The sequence below is a fragment of the Maniola hyperantus genome, chromosome 28, assembly GCF_902806685.2.
Source record: "Maniola hyperantus chromosome 28, iAphHyp1.2, whole genome shotgun sequence".
Lineage (NCBI taxonomy): Eukaryota > Metazoa > Arthropoda > Insecta > Lepidoptera > Nymphalidae > Maniola > Maniola hyperantus.
Window position 1 is genome coordinate 3,129,098 of NC_048563.1, and position 27,084 is coordinate 3,156,181.

A 27,084-nucleotide genomic window follows, 5' to 3' on the forward strand; every position below is an offset into this window, starting at 1 on the left:
TCCCTCTCAAGCAGAGAAATGTGTGAAATGTTATTCCTTCTTTTTTACGTTTGCTTCGGTTATTGTAGCCTAGTATACTGCAACCCACCATTGCACAATAACTTCAAAAACAAAAAACAACAAAACAAATCAATTATTTCTTTAAATACTTGAGTCAACACAACCTCACTTCACGTTGTTTGTCAAGATCTTACGCACAAATACATCTTCACAAACAAAAAAAGTGGCTGCAGTGATAAGGACAAAAAGTTATCATTTTGTCACATTCTAATAACAGCTTATATGCATTTAGCTATCTCGCTTTAACAGTAAGAGTCACATTAGGGCTACTTCTACATGTATTTATTCTGGCCCACTATTGAGCATGGGTCTCCTCTCAGAATGAAAAGTTCTAACCATAGTCCATCACGCTGGGCGTGTGCAGATTGACTCTGTACTAAGGGAAGGATCTGTACTAAGGCAATTCCACGCAAGCAAAGCAGGAGTGACTCAGTTTATTGGGCAAAATGCGAACCAACTTTTACTATTAGTACACCCCTTCCGCTTTCTTTAATTTTTATAATATCCTCTACCCTAAGGTTGCCTGGAAGAGATCGCTATTTTAGCGATTAGGCCGCTTATTGTACATGCTATCTTTGTTATATTTCTATTGTTTTGGTTTTGGTGTACATTAAAGCATATTTTACTTTACTTTACTTTACTATTGAAAACTATGAGTGAAAAATATTGAACTCATAATTATGATTTAACTGCACATAAGTACCTGAACATGGTCGGAATGGTAGTGGCTCAGAAAATAGGCTCTGGCCAAAGTACAATCAGCATTTTCAAAATTATCAGCGTAAATACCAGGTATTTCGTCTATTTTACCGTGAAAAGAGCTTCGAATACGATACATTGTGTTTGAATCTCAAATCTATTTGCTATCACAGAACAAACAACACAAATAGTGAGTTAAAAAGTTACGTAACGAAATCATTAAGCTAATGAAATGTATATACTAGGTATATAGGTAAGTAATCAATCGGTATACAAAAGAAACAAATTAACAACAAAACAAAACCTCAAAATCAAAACAGCGTATTTCGCAAAAAATGACGTGGCGCCCGTGGCGGGAAAGATTTTTTTAAATTTTGACGTTTGTCCTCACTCCTCGACAAAATGACAACCAACAAATAAGAAAAAAAAACTACGGTTGGTTGGTAGGTACTTCGACCAGGGCATAGAGATGGACCCATCGACATAGGAATAGTTGTACTACGTAGTCTTGGACGATCTAACCTAAGGACGCGCCTCGCATGATTATTCCCCTCTGTCAATAGTAATGGATTTTTAATCCACTGCGTTTATAAACACTGTTTGCGGAATCGATTTTGTCATTGTCAGAATCGTTTTCGATGTGTGACGACGTCTTACACGCTGGGTGAAAAATGCCTGTTTGTGCCGTTAGTGAGTGCAAGAACAAATCAAACACATCAAATTTACAAAAAGATGGAATTTCATTTCATAAGTAAGTATTTTTGGTGTAATAAACGCTTTCTATAAATTAAATTACATAAATTATTATAATAAAATAACAATCGAGAACTTTACCGATTCAGTAATTGAGTACGTAATAATTCGGTAGAAACGAGTCACACTTCTCACGAGACTATATTTTGTTTTTTCTAAACAATTGCAACCCTCGTTATATACAAATTAGGTTAAAATTTGAATACGCGTGAACAGCATGAAATTACGTAGTAGTAAAAATAACACTAGTCTCGTGGGAAGTGCGGTATACTAAAGACGGAGAGCCAGCGCCCAAAAAACTGTTTGAATTTACTAAGGCTAATTTTTTGCGCATACTGACGAGCTCTGTCCCCATATTCTGCTGACTAACCATTACAACTTTTATTTATATGCAATATACAAGTTATATAACAATTTTCAGCCTTAGTAAATTCATTTTATTACCTCGCAGGTACGACACCTTTGATAGCGCACCTGAGTCACTGTTCTCAGGTTCACTTGACTGACCGCAGTATGTTTGTGTACGCAACCATTCTAATGAACTATAAAAAAATTAGCCTTAGTAAATTCAAACAGTATTTTGGGCCCTGGCTCTCCGTCTATAGTATACCGCACTCCCCACGAGACTATTGTGTTATTTTTACCAAATTTTTCAGTATTAGATTTAATTGCATAGGACATAAGGTTCGATTTTTAAGAATCATGTGATAGTGATTGCGGTTCGATTATCGATATCGATGAAAACATTTTCTTTATTATTAACGACTAAATTACCGTCTTCAAGTCAAGTAAAGAATAGTTATTATTAATTACCACAATTTTTTCGCTACCTATACTTGTAATAAAACTGGTCGATTTCTGTGATTTCACGTACTTAATACATTTAAAAAAATATTAAAGCAACGCAATTTTAGTGATAGGCGAGAAACGGGGTAGGGTGTCTCTGAACTGGGTAATTTGTAGCTAAAAGGTGTACCTTTCTCAAGGATGAGGATTAGGTAATAATTTATCATAATCGTTTTATTTTTACAGATTTCGATATTTTTACAGAGAGAATCGCCAAGAATATACATAACATTAACCTAATGGTAAATAATGACGTGTTAAAAATAGAAGAGGCCACCGTGTGTGTTTACTAATTTATTTTCATAGTATCATATCTGTCTTATGGAATTTTGCTGTGGGGTAAAAGCGGCAGGTATTGAGAAAATTTTTGCATTGCTAATTTGTAAGGGCAATACGTGTAATATTTAATAACTTACATTTAATTTTTTTGGACAAAGAGTACACCATATTGGAATTACCATGTAAACCCAATGTGCAATAAATAAATGATTGATTGGAAAGAAAAAAACATTTTATTGATTGATATACCTACTAATTATGTTTGGTAGGTTTTTGCGCGGTCAGGTTTATTTTGTATTATATAATAATATAAGTCATTAATAAGCACATTTTCACTATCGAAATTTTAAATGAAAATTTCGTTATATAAAAAAATACTTAAGATTAAAAATGATATAAAATAAGTAAAAAAGTATGTGCATATTTTTTAAATAAATATTTTTCTTATTTTTACGTTGCATTATTAGTTTTTGGGATAATTACCTATTAAGTGAGGTGAATGTATGCAAGAATACGCTACGCTGACCAAACACTGGTTTTAAGTAATTAAATACGAGTAATAAATTCTTACTTCTACTTTTGTTTCTGAAAAACTATCGATATATTTTAAAATATCGATACGGTAGCATCGCAAATCAATTTGACTGTCTTACACTCGTAATGTCTTTGTATGTTGATGTATATAACTTATTAGTGTGCGTAAAATGTAGTAGTGTTGAAGATTTAGATATGTGTGTGTTAATAATGACACAAAACTTTGTTGAGTGAGTGTGTCAAGTTGTCTATGTAGTGTTTCCTCGTCCCGCACCAAAAGTGACAGAAATTTTTATTCGTAATATTAGGCGCGTTACAAGTCCATAGGTTAGATCGTCCAAGTACGTAGTAGTACTTGCAAATCCTTGGGCCAATGCAAATAGCTAGGATCCGGTGTCGTAAAACCAGTTAAAAAAAACAACAGGCAAGGGCATAATCTATGGGCAAAGGGGAATTACTCATTTGTAAACGAAACTTCATCAAAGACATGATTATCCGTGCTGTGGTCAAAAGACAAAATCAAAAAGTTTCATTGCATTCATTGTTTCATTCTCTTCGTGCTTCGGTGGTGCTGTTCATTCTTTTCAACTGATATTTTGTTTCAACTTTTATGTTTTATGTGGTTCTTAGTAAAATAAAGCCCAGGTAATTTAATTTTTTAAGTGATACGAGTACGGTGTCGTGCTCAAAGTACTTCGTTATTTAAATTGTTATTATTGTGAAGTTGAAGCTGTTCAAAACATGGAAGTTTGATCTTGCAACTGTTTGGACAAAAACTTTATTTCCACAGTCCACTAGTAAGTGCAGTAATCGTTGTAACGCCTAACAAAATATGTTTTTTTGGTCTCTCATTACTTTGTTGTTTAATATCTTTGTGGTAGTTGTGTTACTTTTGATTTTATATGATTTAATAGTGGGTGAAAGGATACATCGACAAATCACTAAGTTACATGAACCGTAAGATTTTTTGAATTTTTTATCCTTTTTCAGGCTATTTTGTGTATAAAACGTTTTTATATTGTGAAAGCTTATTTTTTTTAAATAAACTAAGCAGCATTCGCTGGTGCGTCTATATCAGAAGTGCTTCGAGTTTTCCAAATGTTTGTCTAAGGCCAGCCATACACGGACTGCTCGAGCGGTTAGCCAGTGATCAACATACACGGACCGCTCTTGCAGTCAGAGTCAACAGCTTTAACGATGCGTGCGGGCGGGAAGCGTGCGCGACGTGGAATTAGGAGCGCGGCCGGAGGTAACTGCGCGAGAGCGGTCGACAGCTCGAGCAGTCAGTGTATGCCAGGCGACTGCTTGACCGCCCGAAGCAGTTGCAACTGCCTGAGCAGTTCGTATATGTACGTACGTAGAAGTCTGTAGTTCAATATGCAGTCGCAGCTTGAAACAGTCCATCCTGACTGCTTCAAACTGTCCGTGTATGGCTGGTCTAATCTATTTCTGAACTGGTTAACAGAACTTGACATAACCACATCCTTAAGCAGTTTATTCGATATGTGAACAACATTGGTCAGAAAGTGTTTTAATGGATTTGATGATGGCAATTGATATTGTAGCTTCATATCATGTCCCCTAAATCTAGGATTGCTCCTTCTCGTAAACATGCTCTCAAAAGTTGGGACATTATAATAATTATTTAGTACTAGCTTATGCTCGCGACTGCGTCCGCATGGACTACACAAATTTCGAACCCCTATTTCACCCCCTTAGGGACTGACTGATTTGCAACGCACGAAATTTGGCATGCAGATAGCTATTATGATGATTCCTAGCATCTGCTAGGAAAGGATTTTTGAAAATTCAACCCCTAATGGGGTGAAATAGGGTATCTAAAATATGTTATATATTTTAGATACCTTAGTTTAGTGAACTTAGTCTAGTAAACCAAGCGTCAATTTCCAGTTACATTGTTTATTGTTAATGCGAATCAGTACCCACGACACAGGACTACCTAGTGTGGGTACCATTAGAAAATGTTTAAATTTGACAAAACTGTTCTGTTAAATAATATATTTTTTTCATTTTCATTTTTCATAATAAGTGTAATTTTTTTTTCAGAAACATGGCATCTAGTGCAGAAGTAATTATAGTAGATGAAGATATACCGGAAATATATGTCGATGAATCTATTCTCAAACCGATAGTATTAGATTGTATAACGGATTGTAAGAAACCACCTATATATGATAAAGTTTATGAAATCAACGGCACTGTTTTTCGTGAAGATGTTCTGGAAGACAATGACGTACTGTCACTGTTTGAAATTCAAACCACGGATACAGGTGATGGAGAAATGGAGGTAACGATTCATGAAACTACAGGTGAGTTAGATTAGAAATAGTTAGATTAGAGTTAGAGTGAATTAGAATAGAAATTGTTTTATCTACAGGTTGTTACCAGAACGCTGGCAAAAACGAAGTACTGATGATTACTGATATAAATAAATAAATAAATAAACGTTTATTTCAGATGTTTCCATCCATAGATTGTTAGTACGTTAGTTACAATTTTTCAATAATTAGTAAGTTAGTATTGTTAGTTTATTAATGGGTAGGTAGGTACAGTTAATTTGATTATACTGACCCAATAGCTCCACACAGTGGTGTAGTATGGGACAGTCGGGCCTGGCAGCAATTACCTTTAGGATGCCGTTGTCGCTGGTACGTAAGCGCTACAGGAGAGATGCCGCTTTTTTACGCATTATGGCAAAATAGTCATTGGTATGAGCATCTGAAAACATTTTGAAAGAAAGAAAGAAGTGTTGTATCTTCTACAATAGCACGGAACCCTTCATTTCCGAGTCCAACTCGCACTTGACCGTTTTCCTTTTTTCTTTCAGATATCTATTTACCAATCTCCATCCAAGAAACTCCATATGGACTGATAATAAATTCCAATATGCTACTAACAGTAGCACAGTGGAACACTTTAGTAGAACTGGGTGATACTCATAAATGTGCTGTGTGTGATACTGAGATCGGTGGTACCATCGAACATATAGACTCGGATATGCATTTGAGGAATCTGGAGAAATATCAACCTTTGAAGAAGTTTGATTTAAGCATTACAAGACAGGTAAGTTATGATATAACTAGCTTAAGCTCGCGGCTTCGTCCGCGTCGACTACTCAAATTTTAAACCCTTATCAGGGGTCTAATTTTCAAAAATCCTTTCTTAGGGGATGCCTACGTCATAATAGCTATCTGCATGCTAAATTCAAGTAGTTTGAGCTGTGCGTTGATAGATCAGTCAGTCAGTCAGTCACCTTTTCGTTTTACATATTTAGATATTAGTACATTAACTGCAGCGGCATTGACGGATGAACGTGTACAGTACGCGGCAGAAAGTTATATTAATTTCGGCCTTTAGAATGACATTTCGGCTTTGTAGAGCTTTGTCTCTGTCACTCATACCTATATGACGTTTTGTCGGTCTCTACGACAGGGACAGTGCGAGCGCTCTAAAAATCTGCTATTTCCTTCAGCCGCGTATTGTAAATGATGTTATTCTCGTAATTTTTTTGTCATAATAAGAAAATTACGTTAGTTTTGGAAAACATTAGTAAGAAAGTAAAGATATTTTTTTAGATCAAAGACATCTACCATTGTGGCGTTTGCAACGAATGCTTCGACACAAGTGCGGAAAACCAACACTTTGACAGCAAAACCCACGAAGAGAACATGCTCTTTGCGACAAACAGGGCATCAGATGTCTTGTACGACTTTGACTTACATGTTGAAAGAAACAGGTAATATATGTTCGCGACTTAGTACGCAAATTTCAAACCCCTATTTCACCGTCTTAGGAGTTGAATTTTCAATAATCCTTTCTTAGCGGATGCCTACGTCATATAGCTATCTACATGCCAAATTTCAGCCCGATCCGTCCAGTAGTTTGAGCTGTGCGTTGTTAGATCTGTCAGTTACTCACCTTTTCTTTTTATATATTTAGATGAATAATTTTATTTCCTGTGATCAAGCGCAGATAACGGCAACACAAATAACGAGTGTTATCATTTCAATAGAAACAGGATAATGAGCTTAAGCGACACAACGTTCCGTATTCGTCCGATAACGAGAACGATATTTAGCAGTAACGATAACGACTTTAACGTTACTAAAAAGAACGAATACAGTTATTCATATTTTAAAAACAAAACAAACTTTGATATAGTTAAATAAGTAGTCATCATCATCGTCATCGTGATCAACCCAACGCCGATCAACTACTGAGCACAAGTCTCCTCTCAGAATGAGAAGGGAAATAAAAAGTAGTCATGTATGCCTAAGCCTATGCAATACAAAAGGCAACAGCATTTTCTTAGTAAAATAATTCAGCCCGATCCGTCAGGTAGTTTGAGCTGTGCGTTAATAGATTAGTCAGTCAGTCACCTTTTCTTTTTAACTGACTTCAAAAAAGGAGGTGGTTCTCAATTTGCCCCGTTTTTTTATATATTTAGATGAATAATTTTATTTCCAGTGATCAAGGAAGCGCAGATAACGGCAATAGAAATAACGACTGTTACCATTTCAATAGAAACAGAATATTGAGCTTAAGCGACACGAGCGGTTTCGACAGCGCTGAGGGATTCTACGATTACGATTTTGACGATAACGTTCCGTATGTGTCCGATAACGAGAACGATATTGACGATAACGTGTTCAGCAGTAACGATAACGAATTTAACGTTACTGAAAATAACGAATACAATGAACCGAATTACGTTTCGTACGCGTCGATCGCAAAGAAAATTGCGGCTACACCGGATTATTTATGTAAGTGTCCATTTTTTTTAAGTAATTTTTTTTAAAGTGTTTAATTCTAAGCCATGTCATTTATGAAAATGTAAAAAGTAGTTGTTTCTGAGATTAGTGTGAATTGTACAGACTTGAAACTTTGTAAGAAGACTTGACATTATAGGAAGTAGTGATTTAAAAAAAAAATAGTGATCAACAGCGTACATACTTATAATTTTAATCTTAACTTAGGTTAAGATTTATTAGAATTAGCCACATTATAGTGGCATTCCGTCAGATACCTGTCTTAATTTTTTTTCAGATGTGACCATCTTCGACAAAAAAATGAAAATGAAATTCGACCACTGGCACATGATAAGTACTTTCAAATCGTACAAAACGAACCAACTTTACTGCATGGTGTGCAAGAAGTACTACCAGATAACTGTGAAGGCGCAACACTGTGCGGAGAAAGTGCATCTGGATAAACTAAAGTGTTACAAGTTTGTTGAAGAGTACAAAAGTTACTTTATACGGAAGGTAATTTATCATTCCTTACTAACTCCTCCCTCCTCCTCCTACTCCTTCTTTCATCTAAATATATAAAAAAAGGTGACTGACTGACTGACTGACTGATCTATCGATAAACAGCTTGAATACTGGACAGATCGGGCTGAAATTGGCATACAGATAGCTATTATGATAGTTTTTTTTTTTTTAACAGATCGATTCAAAATACTACCACTGTGGTATATGCAACAATATACAACTCGCAAAGGAAATTAAAGCACACATCGAAGCAAAACACAAAAAGAAAGTCATACCGGCCCTGCTTTCCGAAGCGGTTTCAAAGAGAAACAAAAATAACGATAACAGTACAAAGAATAGAAATACGGGTAACGAAAAAACTATAACGTTACCGTTATTTAAGGAACTGCAAAATATCAAAATTACCGATAAGACATCCCAAACAAAGAACACGATAAATAAGAATAATGGTATCCAAACCTTTGTGAATGCTAGAAATGAGAATAACGAAAATCTACTTACCGTTAACGAAGACCAAGTCGTTGCCTCGGCGAGTGCAAGTAACGAAAACGTTGTAAATGAAAATAACGACAGAAAAAGCGTTACGGCAACGAGAAACGACAATAACGATAAAACCGCAACGAATAATGATAAGGAACGTGAAATAAATAATGAATCGCCAAATATTCATAACGATGTCATATTGAATCAGAACGGTTTTAGGATCCGGGTGTCATTCTTGTCATATAATTTTGTTGTCAAACTGCAAAATGACTATTACTGTCATATATGTAGTGTGAAGGGTAATGAGACGGATGCGTCAAATCATATCAGAGAGCAAGATCATATCGGCATGCTGAGCAATGTGGCATTTCAAGAGAATTATGGCATACATTTGATAAGAATGGTAAGTTTTTTTTTTTAATTTATAGACTAGCGCTTGGCTGCAATCAGACCTGGTGGCTAGTGATGATGCAGCCTAAGATGGAGCGCGCTTGTCTAGAAGATGCCTATTCACTCTTGACTTGACTAAAGAACGATGTTCATCACTTTTGGGCGCGTACTGGAAAACTGTCAAACCTCGTGACTTTATGTGCTAGTTGAAAAAGAGTAGCACTATAATTTAGAGTATTTAATTTAAAATTATTTTTCCGTCCTTTTTAGCAATATTAAAAAGAAAAGGTTGCAGATACTCTAAATTTAGTTTAGAGAAAGATATCAGAATCAGAGAATTTAGAGCAGTTTATTAAACCTATACCTGTACTCGCTTTCGCTTAGTCGCTTTTTCGTTTATTTTAAAGGTTATTTTATTTACAGGCTGGATTCCAAGATCATTGTGCTATATGCAATGTTATATTTAACATGGAATATACAAAGTCGCATATATTAGAAGCCAACCATATACAAATGCTAACCAAAGCTTTAGCAACTAAAAATTACCTAAATAAGCCATACCTCGACATAGTCAATCAGCCTAGAAATTATTTAAATCGACCCATAATGCATCAACCCTCAATGCATGAGCCCGCAATGCATCAATTTGCAATGCATCAACCCGCAATGCATCAACCCACAATGGGTATGAATCAATTGCCAATGGGTTTGAATCAATCGCCAATGGGTTTGAATCAACTACCAATCACTCCACACATGGGCATGCCACAATGGCCAATGAATCAACCAAGAATTGGTATGAATCAGCCAATGTTTCCACCAACATTGGGCATGCCCCGATGGCCACTACCCCCGCCAACAATTGGCATGCATCCGGTTCCATCCGGAGTAGATTTGAACCAAAGTGCAATAAGTCAGATTAAAATACATACGAATCAGTTGAAAACAAATATGAATCAAGCTAAATTAGGCATGAATCAACCTACTACTCCGACTAAATTGAATATGAATCAGACTAAAACAAATATAAATCAACGCACAACTAGTATGCCTAATTTAGACATGAATCGAACCAAAATTGATTCGAATCAAGACGCAACTATTCAGTGTAACATCGATAAAGATCAAAACATTGAAGCTGAAGCTAAAATAGATACGAATCAACCTAAAAAAGTTGAGAATCAACGCACAACGAATCAATCCAAAATAGAAGACAATAAGAAAACTGAATCAAAAATCGATTTGATACAAGACATGTTGGATTTGAATGAATCATTAGACGACGTTGAAGATGAATCTGAATATTTCAACGAAAGATTCGTATATTTGAAATTTAAAAACACTTATATTCAAGTCGGGCTGGCATCCTACAATAGTTTGATCAAAATCGGCGACGGGACGACATACTGTTTTGTGTGCTCTGTACGTGTCTATGGTTCTATGAAAAAACACATAGACAGTAAGAACCATGGGAATTGTATGGAGAAATGCAAGTTTGTTGTCAAATATGATAGACATCTTTTACGACAGGTAAGTTTTTTTTAATCTACAGAAGGCAGTATTTTTCTAATTTTTACTAGAGTTAGTTAAGCATTGGTGCCGATTCTCTTGTCACTTTTTCTTTTCAATATCGTTGAAAAAGGATGGTACGTCCACGGCCCCTCGCCTCATACCCCGATTGCCATCTCGACCTGTCGCGTACTATAGTGTGGGCACCATCGTACAAGGAAACATTGATAAAGTCGTTTTTTGGTTAATAAATATTTTTCATTGATTCATTTCATTATTTTTTCATCCGCAGATGTTCCTCAACTATCACTGTAGTATTTGCAATGTAGTATTTACAAGGAAAGACATAAACAAGCACATAACATGGCCGCTGCATTTACAAGACAACAAGACTGACAAGAAAGCAAGGTAAACAAGAAAATGATCCAACCCTGCACCTCCCATTTCCCCACCAACCTCTCGGTTATACGGGGCGAATCGCGGGAGGGCGCCCGTTCAGTACTTGCTCTTGGCGTTTTCCCAGGGCGCCTTCTTGACTCCCTACAAATTATTTCATCTCTACCTTATCCCTATAGGCAGTGGTCCGACCACCGAAGATGAACCAGAAACGAGTAGAACTAGAAACTATAAACGAGTTGGCGATCAGCGGGAATCGAGTGTGTAGTTTCGATAGTTCGATAGGGCTATAAGCGAGTGTGCAAGTGCGACGAGCGATTACTCGCGCCATTCGCCCGCGGTCACTCAGTCCTGTGCAAACCTGCGCGCGCGTTACACGTGTTCAAGCGAGCGAGCATCGCTGAACGAATATCGCTGAGCGAGTATATTTCTGAAAGCTCGTCGCTCAGCGACAAAACTAGTAAAGCGAGTCATCGCCGGCAGTGTGAACAGTCAGGAGCAACTTTTGATATAGGTGTGCATCTCATTCGTTTACACGGAATGTACATTTATTGTGCGTTTCTTGAGAGAGAAAATCGCCGATAGTTAGTCGTTTTCTCGCCGGCGGTCGGACCACTGCTTTGTGCTCACTCTCCCCCCTTGGGGGATAGAAGTCACCAGCACAGCTGTGATCTCCGCTGCTGCTCCTCCGTGGTGCCGGCCTGGCACCTGTACGCTCCGAGCTGCTTCGCCTCTTATGCCAATGGTGCGCGTCCCTTAGCCGTACAAGTAAATGATTCAAGTGTGTTTGTTGGTTTGTCCTTCAATCACGTCACAACGGTGCAACGATTTGAAGTGATTTTTTGCATGGGTATAGATAAAGACCTGGAGAGTGACATAGGCTACTTTTAATCTCGGAAAATCAAAGAGTTCCCACGGGATTTAAAGACCTAAATCCACGCGTACAACGATCCATCAGCTAGTCTATATAAAAGGAAAAGGGGGCTGACTGACTGACTGACTGATCTGTCAACGCACAGCTCAAACTACTGGACGGCTCGGGCTGAAATTTGGCATGCAGATAGCTATTATGACGTAGGCATCCGCTAAGAAAGAATTTTTGAAAATTCTACCCCTAAGGGGGTGAAATAGGGGTTTGAAATTTGTGCAGTCCACGCGGACGAAGTCGCGAGCATAAGCTAGTATTAGTATAAATCTAACGGAAAAAAAAAATTCTAGGAAGAGGGATCTAAAATCCGGCAGACAATTACTGAACATAAGTTTCCAAAACGAAACCATATTCCTGAATGAGAAGGAACCGGAAATTAAGGTTTTACTTATAATAGAGATCACAGCGAACTTTCAAAGCGTGGAAACTTTACAGAAGAAAAATAAGATCATAATCTTTGATGGAAAAGTTTTGAGGATCTCTTGGGATGCTTATCACGGATTCTGCAAAAATAAGTGAGTATATCTAGGAAACCACCGCATTATTATCCAAAAAACCGGCCAAGTGCGTGTCAGACTCGCGCACCGAGGGTTCCGTGTTACAGTCGTATTTTTTCGATATTTTGCACGATAGATCAAAAACTATTATGCATGAAAATAAATAAAAATCTGTTTTAGAATGTACAAGTAAAGGCCTTTCATATGATACCCCACTAATCTTACTTTGAAAATACTAATTATTAGCCATGACCACAATTTAATTTTGTGTGTGATGTAACCACAAATTCACGGTTTTTAGATTTTTCCCCTAATACCAGCTATAAGACCTACCTACCTACCTGCCAAATTTCATGATTCTAGGTCAACGGAAAGTACCCTGTAGGTTTCTTGACAGACAGACAGACAACAAAGTGATCCTACAAGGGTTCCGTTTTTCCTTTTGAGGTACGGAACTCTAAAAAGCCACAACGGAGTAAGTTCCACTTGATTTTTTTGCTTTGTTATAGTCCCAATGTATTGAGGCATGCCTGAAGTTGAAGTACTGAGGTATCCATTAAAATTTTACTCCCCAAGAAAAGTCAAGCTGTGATAGCCTAGTGGTTAGGACGACCGCCTTCTAATCGGAGGTCGGGGGTTCGATCCCGGGCACCTCTAACTTTTCGGAGTTATGTGCGTTTCAAGTAATTAATTCTTATCTGATTTACTGACTACTTTGTCAAAACATTTGTACGTCAGGGTTTCCTGACTGGATATGTTGGCAACTCTTTATTGTAAACACCTTGTCTTCCCATATTCACACACATAAATTATTTCATTTCATTTCATTTAAATATCACTTGCTTTAACGATGAAGGAAAACATCGTGAGGGAACCTGCATGCCTGAGAGTTCTCCATAATGTTCTCAAAGGTGTGTGAAGTCTATCAATCCGCACATGACCAGCGTGGTAGACTATGATCAAACCCTTCTCACTCTGAGAGGAGACCCGTGCTCTGTAGTGAGCCGGCGATGGGTTGATCATGATGAACAAAAGTCACGATTTTTGAAGCCATTATAATTTGTTATCAGGAGCGGATACAGATGCGTTCTGTGTCAACGCGACGTACGCAGCTACGAGTTGATCGCGCACGTAGCGGGAGATTATCACAAGGGGCTGCTCGATGCGTTCGAGACCCCCCACTTACCGCACCTCATCAGGAAGGTAAGATGAGAGGTCTTGTATTTACCACAATCAGTATTATACGTCTTTCCTTTACATAGGTTTAAAAAATCGGAAGATATGCTCCTTGTGGCGGTTTTCACATACCGTCATTAGATGGCGCTACAGGTAACTTCAATCACTCACTATGCAGACTGAATCGCGCCAACAAAATTTTCACTACACAGCACTATATTTATCCAACTTACAATATATTTGGACTAGTTAGTCTCTGGACACAACAATAACCTGTAGGCAGTTCTTACTATTGTTACGGTCGAGATAACATCACTTGCTCCTGAAAAAAGCATATTATTCAACCGAAGGTTATGTAAGTGATCCTATAAGTATGAGGTTCCAGACGTTTTCGTAGAATGACAACTACAATGTCACGATCGCAATAACCTCTGATTGGTTGACGCTCGCTCACTATTCAGCCAATCACAACAATTAACCTAAAAATGCGAAAAATTACATAAATAAATTCGTATATTTTGTTAAAGTACACGATATATTGCAAATAAAACATCTGACTGGCGCTGGAGGTCAACGAACGTTGTGTAAGTAGGCCATTCGGATTCAATGCCGCGTCGTAGGCGGGGCATTGATCCGAGTTTTGCACGCTATACATTGCGGGTTTGAAAAATACTAAATCACTAAAACTACAAAATGAGGCAAATGGTTATTGGTATTGGATTGTGTTTAGGTAGCATTACAATAACGCTAAGTTTTTGCTAGCGTTCTGGTTACACCCTGTTATTAATACTAGCTGATGCTCGCGACTTCGTCCGCGTGGATTTACATTTTTTTAAATACCGTGGGAAATCTTTGATTTTCCGGGAAAATAGTAGCCTATGTGTTAATCCAGGGTATAATCTATCTCCATTTCAAATTTCATCTAAATCTTTTCAGCCGTTTTTGCGTGATTGAGTAACAAACATCCGCACATCCACACTTTCACATTTATAATATTTTAGCGACCCGCCCCGGCTTCGCATTGGTGCAATGTAGATACTAATGTGGTGTCATTGCTTCGGAAACTCTCAAATGAGAGGATTTTTTTCCGACCTAATTCACATTATTTCAATTTCTCTAGGGTTCTCTAATTGTTTGAGAATTAAACTATAGCTATAAACCTTCCTCTTGAATTTTGGTGAAAACCGCATTAAAATTCGTTACGTTGTTCAAAAGATCTACGCGTTCATACATACATACAGACGCGGGAAGCGACTTTATTTTATACTATGTAGAGATTAGTATGGAATTATGAACGTTTCTTTCTTTTTCTTACAGATTAATGAAACAACACTAAACTGTGTCATTTGCAATGTGGAAGTGCCAAATAAAGAACAGGTGATGGCCGACCATGTCTGCGCTAAGAAACACAAGAAAAACTACGACGCCATTCTGCTAGATAGCTGTACAGTCGACAGTTATGCTGATTGTAATGAGGATGTTTTGAATCTCAGTTAAAACTAAGATTCAAAACATCCTCATGATTTTTTTTGGACTAAAAAGTCCAAAAAAAACTGAATTTTTTTCGTCAAATTTTTTTTTTCATAATAAAACTTCTTTTCTTAGAAAATGTGGGTTTTTTGTATTAAACAAAGATCATAAAGAGCTCAAGTCTGAATTGATATTATTGTTTAAAAACGTATCTTATACTGTTCGTCGAGTTAGAATTTAAAAAAGCCTCATTTAACTGTAAAAATTAAATTCCTCGGTACGTTTATAACTGTCAAAAACAAACACTGGGTATTAACTATTGATATAATAAATATTGAAAGTGTAAATCTTTTTTTCTTCAAAAAATTTGATTTTCTTAGTAAATCTTTTCTTTTCGTCGAGTTAGAATAAAAAATGCTCATTAACTGTAAAAATAAAACTTCTTTGTTTCGGTACTTTTATAACTGTCAAAAACAAACATGTGATGGCCAACCATGTCTGTGCTAAGAAACATAAGAAAAACTACGACACCATACTGCTAGATAGCTGTACAGTCGACAGTTATGCTGATTGTAATGAGGATGTTTTGAATCTTAGTTTTTAATTAAAAAAATGAAAATACCAAATTATTAAAAAAAAACTTAAAAAATCGTAAAAAAAACTTTTTTTCTTCAAAAAATTTGTTTTTCTTAGTAAATCTTTTCTTTTCGTCGAGTTAGAATAAAAAATGCTCATTAACTGTAAAAATAAAACTTCTTTGTTTCGGTACTTTTATAACTGTCAAAAACAAACATGTGATGGCCGACCATGTCTGTGCTAAGAAACATAAGAAAAACTACGACACCATACTGCTAAATAGCTGTACAGTCGACAGTTATGCTGATTGTAATGAGGATGTTTTGAATCTTAGTTTTTAATTAAAAAAATGAAAATACCAAATTATTAAAAAAAAAACTTAAAAAATCGTAAAAAAAACTTTTTTTCTTCAAAAAATTTGTTTTTCTTAGTAAATCTTTTCTTTTCGTCGAGTTAGAATAAAAAATGCTCATTAACTGTAAAAATAAAACTTCTTTGTTTCGGTACTTTTATAACTGTCAAAAACAAACATGTGATGGCCGACCATGTCTGTGCTAAGAAACATAAGAAAAACTACGACACCATACTGCTAAATAGCTGTACAGTCGACAGTTATGCTGATTGTAATGAGGATGTTTTGAATCTTAGTTTTTAATTAAAAAAATGAAAATACCAAATTATTAAAAAAAAAACTTAAAAAATCGTAAAAAAAAACTTTTTTTCTTCAAAAAATTTGTTTTTCTTAGTAAATCTTTTCTTTTCGTCGAGTTAGAATAAAAAATGCTCATTAACTGTAAAAATAAAACTTCTTTGTTTCGGTACTTTTATAACTGTCAAAAACAAACATGTGATGGCCGACCATGTCTGTGCTAAGAAACATAAGAAAAACTACGACGCCATTCTGCTAGATAGCTGTACAGTAGACAGTTATGCTGATTGCAATGAGGATGTTTTGAATCTTAGTTTTTTATTAAAAATGAAAATACCAAATTATTAAAAAAAAAAAACTTTAAAAATCGTAAAAAAATACTTTTTTCTCAATAAAACTTTTCTTTTCTTAGAAAAGGTAGGTAGGTGTTTATTTTATTTTATTTTAAACAAACAGTTATCATAAAGATCTCAAGTCTGAATTGATATTTTTGTTTAAAAACGTAACTTATAGTGTTCGTGGAGTTACAACAAAAACATGCTCATTTAACTGTAAAAATTAAATTCCTTTGTATCGGTACTTTTATAACTGTCAAAAACAAACACTTTGTGTATTAACTATAGGAAGAATGTAAAATAATACTATTGAAAGTGTAAAGAAAAGAAAAAAGGGGACCATATTTTTGTAAAGAAACAAAAAAAACTACGACGCCATACTGCTAGATAGCTAGACAGTTTTGCTGATTGCAACGAGGATATTTTGGATCTCGGTGTTTAATGAAAAAAATCGAAATACATACCTACTAAAATAAAACTTAAAAAAAACTTTTTTTATATGAAAAACAATGTTCATAAAATGCTAAAGTATGAATTGACATTTTTGTTTAAAAAACGAATAAATTTTGATTCTCATAATATAATTATTCGACTTATTCGAAATAAAAAATGCTAAAAATGCTCATTTAAGTCAGAAAAATATTGTTTATTTTATACTTTTATAACTGTCAATAACTCTTTATCAAGTGTTAAGTATAGAGAGAAGGCAAAAACTTATAACGCGTAAAAATTAACTCCTTACGCGCCATTTTTACTTTTTGTGTCAATTTACATGTCATCAGTCCTTATTTTATAGTAAAAAACTGTACTTTTGACATGACACTTGACCCTTATAGTTAAAATGTCGCCATGAGGAGTCATTTTGTACGGAATATATAAAATTCTATATAATAAAGCCAAAAAACAAGAAAATTCACGATGCCATACTAGGTACTACTACTAGGTTTATCTAATCTTACTTTATTTAATCTTTATAGTTTTCCATTTAAAAAAGTCTAAAAAATATAAATTAAATACTTTTTGATATGAAAGAGAATTGCGTCCGACAAATTATTGAAAAAACTTCTAATTTATAAGCGAAAGCTTGGACTGAAGAACCAATCGCGCGGCGGTTCAATCACAAATCTAGGTCAACGGGAAGTACCTGTAGGTTTCTTGACAGACAGACAGACAACAAAGTGATCCTATAAGGGTTCCGTTTTTCCTTTTGAGGCACGGAACCCTTAAAATTAAGTGTTATTTCTTGTACGATGTTACGGAACCCTCCGTGAGCGAGTCCGACTCGCACTTGACCGATATTTCGCTTCGTGTTCGGATTGGACTCCTTGTTTTGCGCACACTATATATCTCTTAAGTGAATTGTGATATTAAACTATGTCGTTATTAATTATTTTCTTATTACTAAGAAAATTGTATTATTTAATAGTAATTCGATTGACAGCATGTAAGAAACAAATCGAAAATGGCGGCGTTAATCATTCCCTCTCACTTACACACAATAGGTGTGTGTTGTGTGTTGAGTGAGACGGAATGATTAACGCTGTTTTGTTTCGAGTAGTTTTTTTATTGGCACGTTCGGCGTGCCATAGTTTGACAGCTAATGTGACCATCAGCTTCACCTCTGCTGGTCGATTGCGGAAAACCTGCCTCAATCATTATTACAATCGCAATTGTTGTGATTGGTTGAATTTATGGTATTCTTGTTGCAACAATGCCTTGTAGCCAATAAGTGTAAAGTAGTAATAAACGCGTAGAAACGCGTTAGCGACAATAATGTTACCTTAGTTTTTATAAGAGAAACTATGTGAAGTGTTCTGTAACCTAAGAATTAGCTGATTTAAAATGTAAACAAATTGTAATAAATCCGTAGAAACGCGTAAGCGACACGCCTACTCTTAAGGGCGTAGCAAAACTAGCAAATCGATATCTCGCTTAGTTTTAAATCTAGAACAGCAGATATGAAATTATGCCTAATACGTTTGTATGGAGAAGCGCTTAAGAAGTGTTTCATCATGATCAATCCATCGCCGGCTCACTACAGAGAACGGATATCCTCTCAGAATGAGGAGGGGGTTGTCCATAGTCCACCACGCTAACCAAATGCGGATTGGCAGACTTCGCACACCTTTGAGAACATTATGCAGAACTCTCAGGGATGCATTTAATTACTTAAAACGCACATAGCTCCGAAAAGTTAGAGGTGCGTGCCCAGGATCGAACCCCCGACCTCCGATTAGGAGGCGGATGTCTTAACCACTAGGCTATCACAGCTTCAAGGAGCAAGAAAAAGTGTTACTTTCAATCGCGTAAACTCTTACAGCGATCACGCACTCATCCGATGAAATCCGATCCGTGATAATACGGATATAATAAATATCTACGACGTAATGTCATAAGCTACCCATACAAAACAAAAAGGAACGTATTTTCACGGACTCAGATCGGATGAGTGCGTAACCGCCGTTATCCCTTCCTTAAGAGCTAACGGAAGTGTCGTCGAAGGGACGCGTCGTCGAGGTATTTCCTTGAGTCACGTGACCAAGTGACCCCGTTTAACTAGAATGTCTAAAGCGCCGGACAGAGCGTGTCGCTTACGCATTTCTGCGAGAAGCGATTTGTTTTTGGTCAGCAAAGGAAAAATATATATATTTTTAAGTTTCAATGTTTAGAATATAAGCATTTTTTTTGTTTTTAGGATATAAGCAGCCTTTCCAATTGGTAAATAAAGTTTTAATAAAAAAATCGTCGTTTTATTTTCACGAGTATCTACTTAATATGGGTAAAAGAACTAATTACAGTACGCAGCAGAAAATAATGAACTGTAACTGTTCTGTAGAGTGTTGAGCATTGTCTTTGTTGTTGAGACCGACAAAAGGTCACGTAGGTATGAGTGACAGAGACAACGCACTACAATGCCAAAATCTCATTCTAAAGGTCGATATACATTATTTTCTGCCGCGTACTGTACTGAGAATAGAAGTGGTAGTATTCAAAATCTGTAGTCGATTTAAGAAAGTTTTAAGAGTTCAGTTAATCATATTTATTGACTATTTAATCTATCTATAATGCGTACAAAATGAGAACTCACTCGCCATTTTAACTTTAGGTGTCAACTGTCGAGGTATAATCCCGCAAGTCCCGCAAATTGCTATTGCGCTGGAACCATGTCTCATGAACATCAAAATGACGTCAGCCGAAATAAAAATATAGGTACCATCAGCTCGAATCTTCAGTCTAGTGCTGACGTCACTAAAATGGCGGCCACGCGCATTAGCAATTTGCGGGGCGTATACAAAGTCAAATGATTTATTAAAAATAGGTAATAAATTACTCTTATTGATTGTCTGGTATAGTGTTAGATTTGTAAGATAATATAGTGGTGATAATTATAACGCAAACTTAAAACTAAAGCTACGAGGGTTCCAAACGCGCCCAGGTCTGAGAAGAGCCCACAACAAACTCAGCCGGGTATTCTTTTTATTATCACCACTTTACAAAATTATTGAAACTTATTAGAACTATCACAAAGTCGTTAAGCAACTCATTCCCAAGCTTGCTTATCATTTAAATAATCCTTTACATTGTAATAGGATTTTTCAATTAGTTTACGTTTTATGAAAACTTTGAACTTGTTGAGAGACATCTCCAATATGTCTTCTGGAAGCTTATTATAGAAACGTATGGAATTACGAGCAAATGAATTGCTAACTTTACTGAGCCTAGAGGCGGGAATTACAAGTTTATTTTTATTTCTAGTATTTATATAATGACAGTCACTTTTTTTTTAATTATGACTTAAATTTTATAATTATTATACGATTTTAGTCCTTGTTTTAAAGGTGAACCGAGGGATTTGAGATAAAGGAATATTACTAAAGTAATTATTTAAAATCAATTTATGCTTCGTTTATAATTTTTATCGCATAATTAATCAATCTAAGCCTCTTTAATTATGTTTATTTATTAATTAATATATATATGCCTCGTAACTCGATAATAATGTGTATTGATTTCATAATTAATCTGAGCCTGATTAATAATGTTTATTTGTATTAATTAATCAATCCTCTGTAATCAAACGGTACACGAAAGCGGCGGTCTTCGCCATCTTGTCGGAATATCTCCTGGCTTCCTGCGATTTGAGCGCGTCGCTTAGGCTTTTAAGCACTGAGTTGGTCACGGAATAATTAAAAATAAAGTAATTAATAATTTTTATTGCATAATTAATCAATCTAAGCCTCTTTAATCATGTTTATAAATAAATTAATACATCTATGCCTCGTAACTCGTTAATAATGTGTATTGACTAATTAATCAAGGCTGTTTAGGCATGGCTCTCTTAACGATACAATTAAAAGAGCTCTTGCCACCATAAATATTCCTGCGCTCATTGAGCCGGCAGGGATTAGTCGGGATGATGGCAAGAGACCTGATGGATTGACGCTGGTTCCCTGGGAACGGGGACGGGCGCTAATGTGGGACGCAACTTGCGTTGACACATTGGCCCCGTGTCATATCAGGAAGACAGCATCAAGACCGGGAGCCGCAGCAGAAACAGCTGAAAACGGCAAGCGGCGCAAGTATGCCTCTCTTATAGAGAGTTACATTTTTGTGCCGTTTGCCGTGGAGACCCTGGGGCCATGGAGTCTTAGTGCTAAAAATTTTTTACGAGACATTTCACCGCGATTAATAGCCTCAACTGGTGACAGAAGGGCTGGCTCATTTTTTGCGCAGCGGATCAGCCTAGCTGTCCAGCGCGGAAATGCAGCCAGTATTCTTGGCACCATTCCACGCGGTCATGATTTATATAGTAATTAGATAAGGCTAGCTTTAAGTTTTATTGTATTAAAAAAAAAAAAAAAAAAAAAATAATAAAAAAAAAAAAAAAAAAAAAAAAAAAAAAAAAAAAAAAAAAAAAAAAAAAAAAAAAAAAAAAAAAAAAAAAAAAAAAAAAAAAAAATTAATCAAGCTAAGCCTCGTTAAGTACGTTTATTGATTAATTAATCAATCTGAGCCTCGTTAACTACTTTTTATTGATTAATTAATCAATCTGAGCCTGATTAATAATGTTTATTGTATGTAATAATTAATCAATCCTCTGTAATCAAACGGTACACGTAAGCCGCGGTCTTCGCTATCTTGTCGGAATATCTCCTGGCTTCCTGCGATTTAAGCGCGTCGCTTAGGCTTTTAAGCACTGAGTTGGGTTCTATTTGGTACATCATGGAAGGTTCACCGCTCTTAAAATGTACAAGTTCAGATTCTGAAAAAAGCAGGAAAAACTATTAGCCCTTAAGTGTAAGGGTTCCGTACGTCAATAGGAAAAACGGAACCCTTATAGGATTACGTTGTTGTGTGTCTGTCTGTCAAGAAACGTACAGAGTACTTCTTGTTGATCTAGAATCATGAAATTTGGCAGGTAGGTAAGTCTTATAGGAGACATTAGGGGGAAAATCTAAAAACCGTGTGTTTGTGGTCACATCACACAAAAAAAATGTGTTCATGAAAAAATATTACTTAGTACCTATTTTCATATTTTCAATTTTCAAAGTAAGATAGCTATATCAAGTGGGGTATCATATGAAAGGGCTTCACGTGTACATTCTAAAACAAATTTTTATGCATCATAGTTTTTGAATTATCGTGCAAAATGTCGAAAAAATACGACTAGTACGGAACCCTCGTTGCGCGAGCCTGACTCGCACCTGTTTTTTAACTAGGTATGTATAGTACGCGACAGGTCGAGATGGCAATTCGGGGTGGGGACGCCCCGCACACCCGTAAAGCCCTGCTTTAAGCTTACCTGTAGGGCGATTTCGTAAAACCTGCATCAATCATTATTACAATCTCAATTGTTCTGATTGGCTGAATTTGTGCGATTCTTGTTGCAACAATGCATTGTAGCCAATAGTGAGCGAGCGTTAACCAATCAGAGGTGATTGCGATCGTGACATTGTAGCTGTCATTCTACCGCAATCGAGGCCCTGTAGGGCGATTGTCTAAAAGCTGTATAAATCATTATTACAATCTCAATTGTTATGATTGGCTGAATTTGTGCGATTCATGTTGCAACAATGCATTGCAATGCAACGATCGCAATCATTTATGATTGGTTAACGCTCGCTCACTATATTGGCTATTTGGATGCATTGTTGCAATAAGAAACGTACAAATTCAGCCAATCACAACAATTGAGATTGTAATAATGATTGATGCAGGTTTTAGATAATCGCCCTACAAGACTAAAACCGTACTTTTGACGATTTGACACAAAGTTAAAATGGCACGCGAAGTCATTATACAACGCATTATACAACGCACGCATTATACAATCCCTATCAGCAATCATCAGTACTATCACCTGTCTTCATTTTTGCCAGCGTTCTGTAGGGCGATTGTCTAAAACCAGCTGCCCTACCGCGGTTGTTTGACAGCTACAATGTCACGATCGCAATCATCTCTGATTGGTTAATGCTCGCTCACTATTGGCCACAATGCATTGTTGCAACATGAATCGCACAAATTCAGAACAATTGAGATTGTAATAATGATTGATGCTGTAGGGCGATTGTCAAAACCTGCATCAATCATTATTACAATCTCAATTGTTCTGATTGGCTGAATTTGTGCGATTCTTGTTGCAACAATGCATTGTGGCCAATAGTGAGCGAGCATTAACCAATCAGAGATGATTGCGATCGTGACATTGTAGTTGTCAAACCGCGGTAGGGCCACTGGTTACACGGTGCGCGATAGATACTTACTTATATTGTACTGTTCCTTTTTCGATCTAAAACTTGGGTCAGCAGAATCATACTTAAAAAAGCTCTTCACTAGTTGTTTTAAACAAGACTTGCACAAATCGGCGACATTTTTATTTTCGCGATCCGAGTGGCCATATTGGTTTTCTTCGTTCCCGGATTTTGCATCTGTTGGTATTAAAGTTTGTTTTTATTCAGTCACAACTTACAGTAAGTATTACCTCATCATCATCATGATCAACCCATCACCGGCTGACTACAGAGCACATGGTCTCCTCTCATAGTGAGAAGGGTTTTGGCCATAGTCAACCACGCTGGCCATGTACGGACTGGCAGACTTCACACACCTTTGAGAACATTATGGAGAACTCTCAGGAATGCAGGTTTCCTCACGATGTTTTCCTTCACCGTGAAAGCAAGTGATATTTTAATTACTTAAAAACGCACATAACTCCGAAAAGTTAGAGGTGTGTGTCCGGGATCGAACCCCCGACCTCCGATTGGAAGGCAGACGTCCTAACCACTAGGCTACCACAGCTTACAAGTATACGCTTATTCCGCGACTATACAAATTTCAAACCCCTATTTCACCCCCTTAGGGGATGAATTTTCAAAAATCCTTTAGCGGATGCCTACGTCATAATAGCTATCTGCATGCCAAATTTCAGCCCGATCCGTCCAATAGTTTCAGCTGTGCGTTAAATAGACGTTGGGGTCCCAAGGTGCTGGAATGGCGAACTCGCAGCGTTGGAAGTCGCCCCCCACTTGGTGGATGGAAGACATCAAGCGAGTCCCAGGTAGCCGCTGGATTCAGGCGGCGCAACACATATATCCAACAGTGTACGTCTATCGATTGATGATGATGATGAAAGTTCGATGTTTATATTGCATTCAATATTAACTGGCGTATTTCCACTTGAGACTGTCATTAGCAATAACAATTTAGGATTAAGTCGAAGCGGGTGAATTCAAAAGTATGAACACTGGTTGGTTTGCAACTAAATATATTGATTGAATCGGTTCCTTTAAAAATTAATGGGCTATATGAGTGTTTGGTTTACTACCCCTACTAGCTGATGCCCGCGACTTCGTCCGCGTGGAATTAGGTTTTTAAAAATCCCGTTGGAACTCTTTGATTTTCCACGTCAAAAAGTAGCCTATGTCACTCTCCAGGTCTTTATCTAAATCCATGCAAAAAATCACGTTGTAGGACAAACCAATAAACCAACAAACAAACACACTTTCGCATTTATAATAAGGGTATTGATCGTTCACGTGGCATATCGAATGTAATCAATCCTATTGTTATTGCTAACTAGCTGAACCGCCTCGGCTTCGCTCGGGTGGAGTTTAGAAAACTGGGGGGGAGGTTGAATTAAATTTTTCTCTCCGTAAGAACCTTCCTCGTACTTCAAGGAATATTATAAAAAAGGAATTAACGAAATCGGTTCAGCGGTTCTCGAGATTTGCGATGACCAACACATTTGGTGATTCATTTTTATAGATAAGATAAGATAATTTATTATATATAAGATAATTTATTAAGATAATATATTATAGAAGATGACGGTCTTAAGTGGAAACACGCCAGCTAATATTGAATGCACTAATACCATTCGTTTTAATCGCAAACACGATACCTTCCAAATCCTTATCATTCGCTTGAATCTTGACTTTGTACTGCTTGTAGTTCTTGTAGTGTTTCCGAGCGGTGTCGGCGATCTCTTCGAACTTTTCCGCTGGGACCACTTTATGTATCAACGCGTCGACGTTGGACTGGTTGTCGCCCTTGCGGACTTGAAGAAGAACATAGCCGTGTAGCACGTTTACCGTTGCTAGACCTGGAAACTTTACGCTTGGGTTCCGGGCCTTAAAGCACGCGCAATAATATGTAGGTGTGACAAAAGGTGCCAACAATTTCAAAAAATTCCCATTGAGTAACAGTGTTACTCAACGGGAATGTTTTAAAATTGTTGGCACCTTTTGTCAGTGTTACATACGGGGGTGTGACTCAACGGGAATAACCCCCTCAAAGTACTTGTAATGGAATAAAAACCGGCCAAGTGCGAGTCAGGCTCGCGCACCGAGGGTTGCGTAGCTACTACAGTCGTATTTTTCGACATTTTGCACGTTAATTCAAAAACTATGATGCATAAAAATAAATAAAAATCTCTTTTAGAATGCACCTTTAATATGATACCCCACTTGATATAGTTATCTTACATCGAAAATTGAAAATACCTACTAATTATTACTTCGTGACCACAATTTAATTTATAGGGTTCCGTTCCTCAAAAGGGAAAACGGAACCCTTATAGTTTGTTGTCTACAGGGTACCTACTTCCCGTTGACCTAGAATCATGAAATTTGGCAGGTAGGTAGATCTTATAGCTGCCATTACGGGAAAATCTGAAAACCGTGAATTTGTGGTTAAATTAAATTGTGGGCAAGAACTAATAATTAGTATTTTCAATTTTCTAAGTAAGATAACTATATCAAGTGGGGTATGATATGAAAGGTCTTCACCTGTGCATTCTAAAACAGATTTTAATTTATTTTTATGCATCATATAGTTTTGAATTATCGTGCAAAAGTCGAAAAATACGACTGTAGTACGGAACCCTCATTGCGCGAGCCTGACATGCACTTGGCCGGTTTTTTTTAAATGTATTAGGTACTTACCAATTATAAAATATGCTACAACATTCATGTTGAAAATGCGTTTTCTACTGGAACACTATTTATAGTGCTTAAATCTAATAATTATAAACTTGCCATTTCATGAACATAAGTATCGATTAAATAATTATATATAGTACTTTATCGATTTTCTTTAATTAATTTTATCGTTTGTTACATTAGGTCTTACCTAATTGTAGTTTAATCGTAAATAATCCATACTAATATTATAATATACTAGATGACGCCAGAGACTTCGTCCGCGTGGATTTAGGGTTTTTAAAAATCCCGTGGGAACTCTTTGATTTTCGGGGATAAAAAGTAGCTTAAGTCCTTCCCCGGGACGTAAGCTATCGCTGTACCAAATTTCGTCAAAATCGGTTGAGCGGATGGGCCGTGAAAGGCGAGCAGACAGACAGACACACTTTCGTATTTATAATATTAGTATGGATTATATTTTATTATTAATGCGAAAGTGTGTCTGTCTGTCTGCCCACGACTTCGCTCGCGTGGAATTGAGTTTTTTTTAAATCCCGTGGGAACTCTTTGATTTTCCGGGATAAAAAGTAGCCTATGTCACGCTCCAAGTCTTTATCTATACCCATGCAAAAAATCACGTCAATCCGTTGCACCGTTGCGACGTGATTGAAGGACGAACCAACAACCAAACACACTTTCGCATTTATAATGAGTTTACTGATTTCATCGGGCACAAATTGTTTAAAAAACTATACAATATTTTCTGAAATTAGGTGTGCAATCAAATTCCA

At 36.6% G+C, this 27,084-nt stretch overlaps 2 protein-coding genes across 4 annotated transcripts in view; one reads left to right on the forward strand and one right to left on the reverse strand.

Annotated features, from left to right (window-relative positions):
* LOC117994940 (protein artemis-like) overlaps window positions 1–1,109 on the reverse strand; it is a 5,762-nt gene extending 4,653 nt beyond the window's left edge. Inside the window, exon 1 of the mRNA XM_034982916.2 lies at window positions 764–1,109. Within this exon, the coding sequence (XP_034838807.2) occupies window positions 764–898 (135 nt within the window). The 5' untranslated portion in view covers window positions 899–1,109. The remainder of the gene's footprint in view (window positions 1–763) is intronic.
* Window positions 1,110–3,685: 2,576 nt separating this feature from the next.
* Window positions 3,686–19,610, forward strand: LOC117994941 (uncharacterized). 3 transcript variants are annotated; one of them, XM_069508479.1, is made up of 12 exons: window positions 3,686–3,816; window positions 5,239–5,501; window positions 6,020–6,255; window positions 6,768–6,928; window positions 7,660–7,955; window positions 8,239–8,456; window positions 8,641–9,351; window positions 9,762–10,868; window positions 11,140–11,255; window positions 12,462–12,686; window positions 13,739–13,871; window positions 15,162–19,610. In XM_069508479.1, the coding sequence occupies exons 1-12, from the start codon at window positions 3,782–3,784 to the stop codon at window positions 15,339–15,341; spliced, it is 3,681 nt and encodes a 1,226-aa protein (XP_069364580.1). In that variant the 5' UTR covers window positions 3,686–3,781; the 3' UTR covers window positions 15,342–19,610. The 3 variants fall into 3 exon arrangements, with proteins under 3 accessions (XP_069364580.1, XP_034838808.1, XP_069364579.1); XM_034982917.2 differs by having other exon boundaries at window positions 3,727–3,968; XM_069508478.1 differs by lacking the exon at window positions 3,686–3,816 and adding an exon at window positions 3,989–4,128.
* Window positions 19,611–27,084: the final 7,474 nt, after the last annotated feature.

Bases quoted from the DNA above. Each gene is read 5' to 3' on its own strand.
- LOC117994941 (XM_069508478.1), top strand. From the start codon at position 4,004: ATGTTTTTTTGGTCTCTCATTACTTTGTTGTTTAATATCTTTGTGGTA. The intron at 8,457-8,640 runs GTAATTTATCAT...TTTTTTTAACAG, and splicing joins AAAGTTACTTTATACGGAAG to ATCGATTCAAAATACTACCA. The intron at 12,687-13,738 runs GTGAGTATATCT...ATTTGTTATCAG, and splicing joins CACGGATTCTGCAAAAATAA to GAGCGGATACAGATGCGTTC.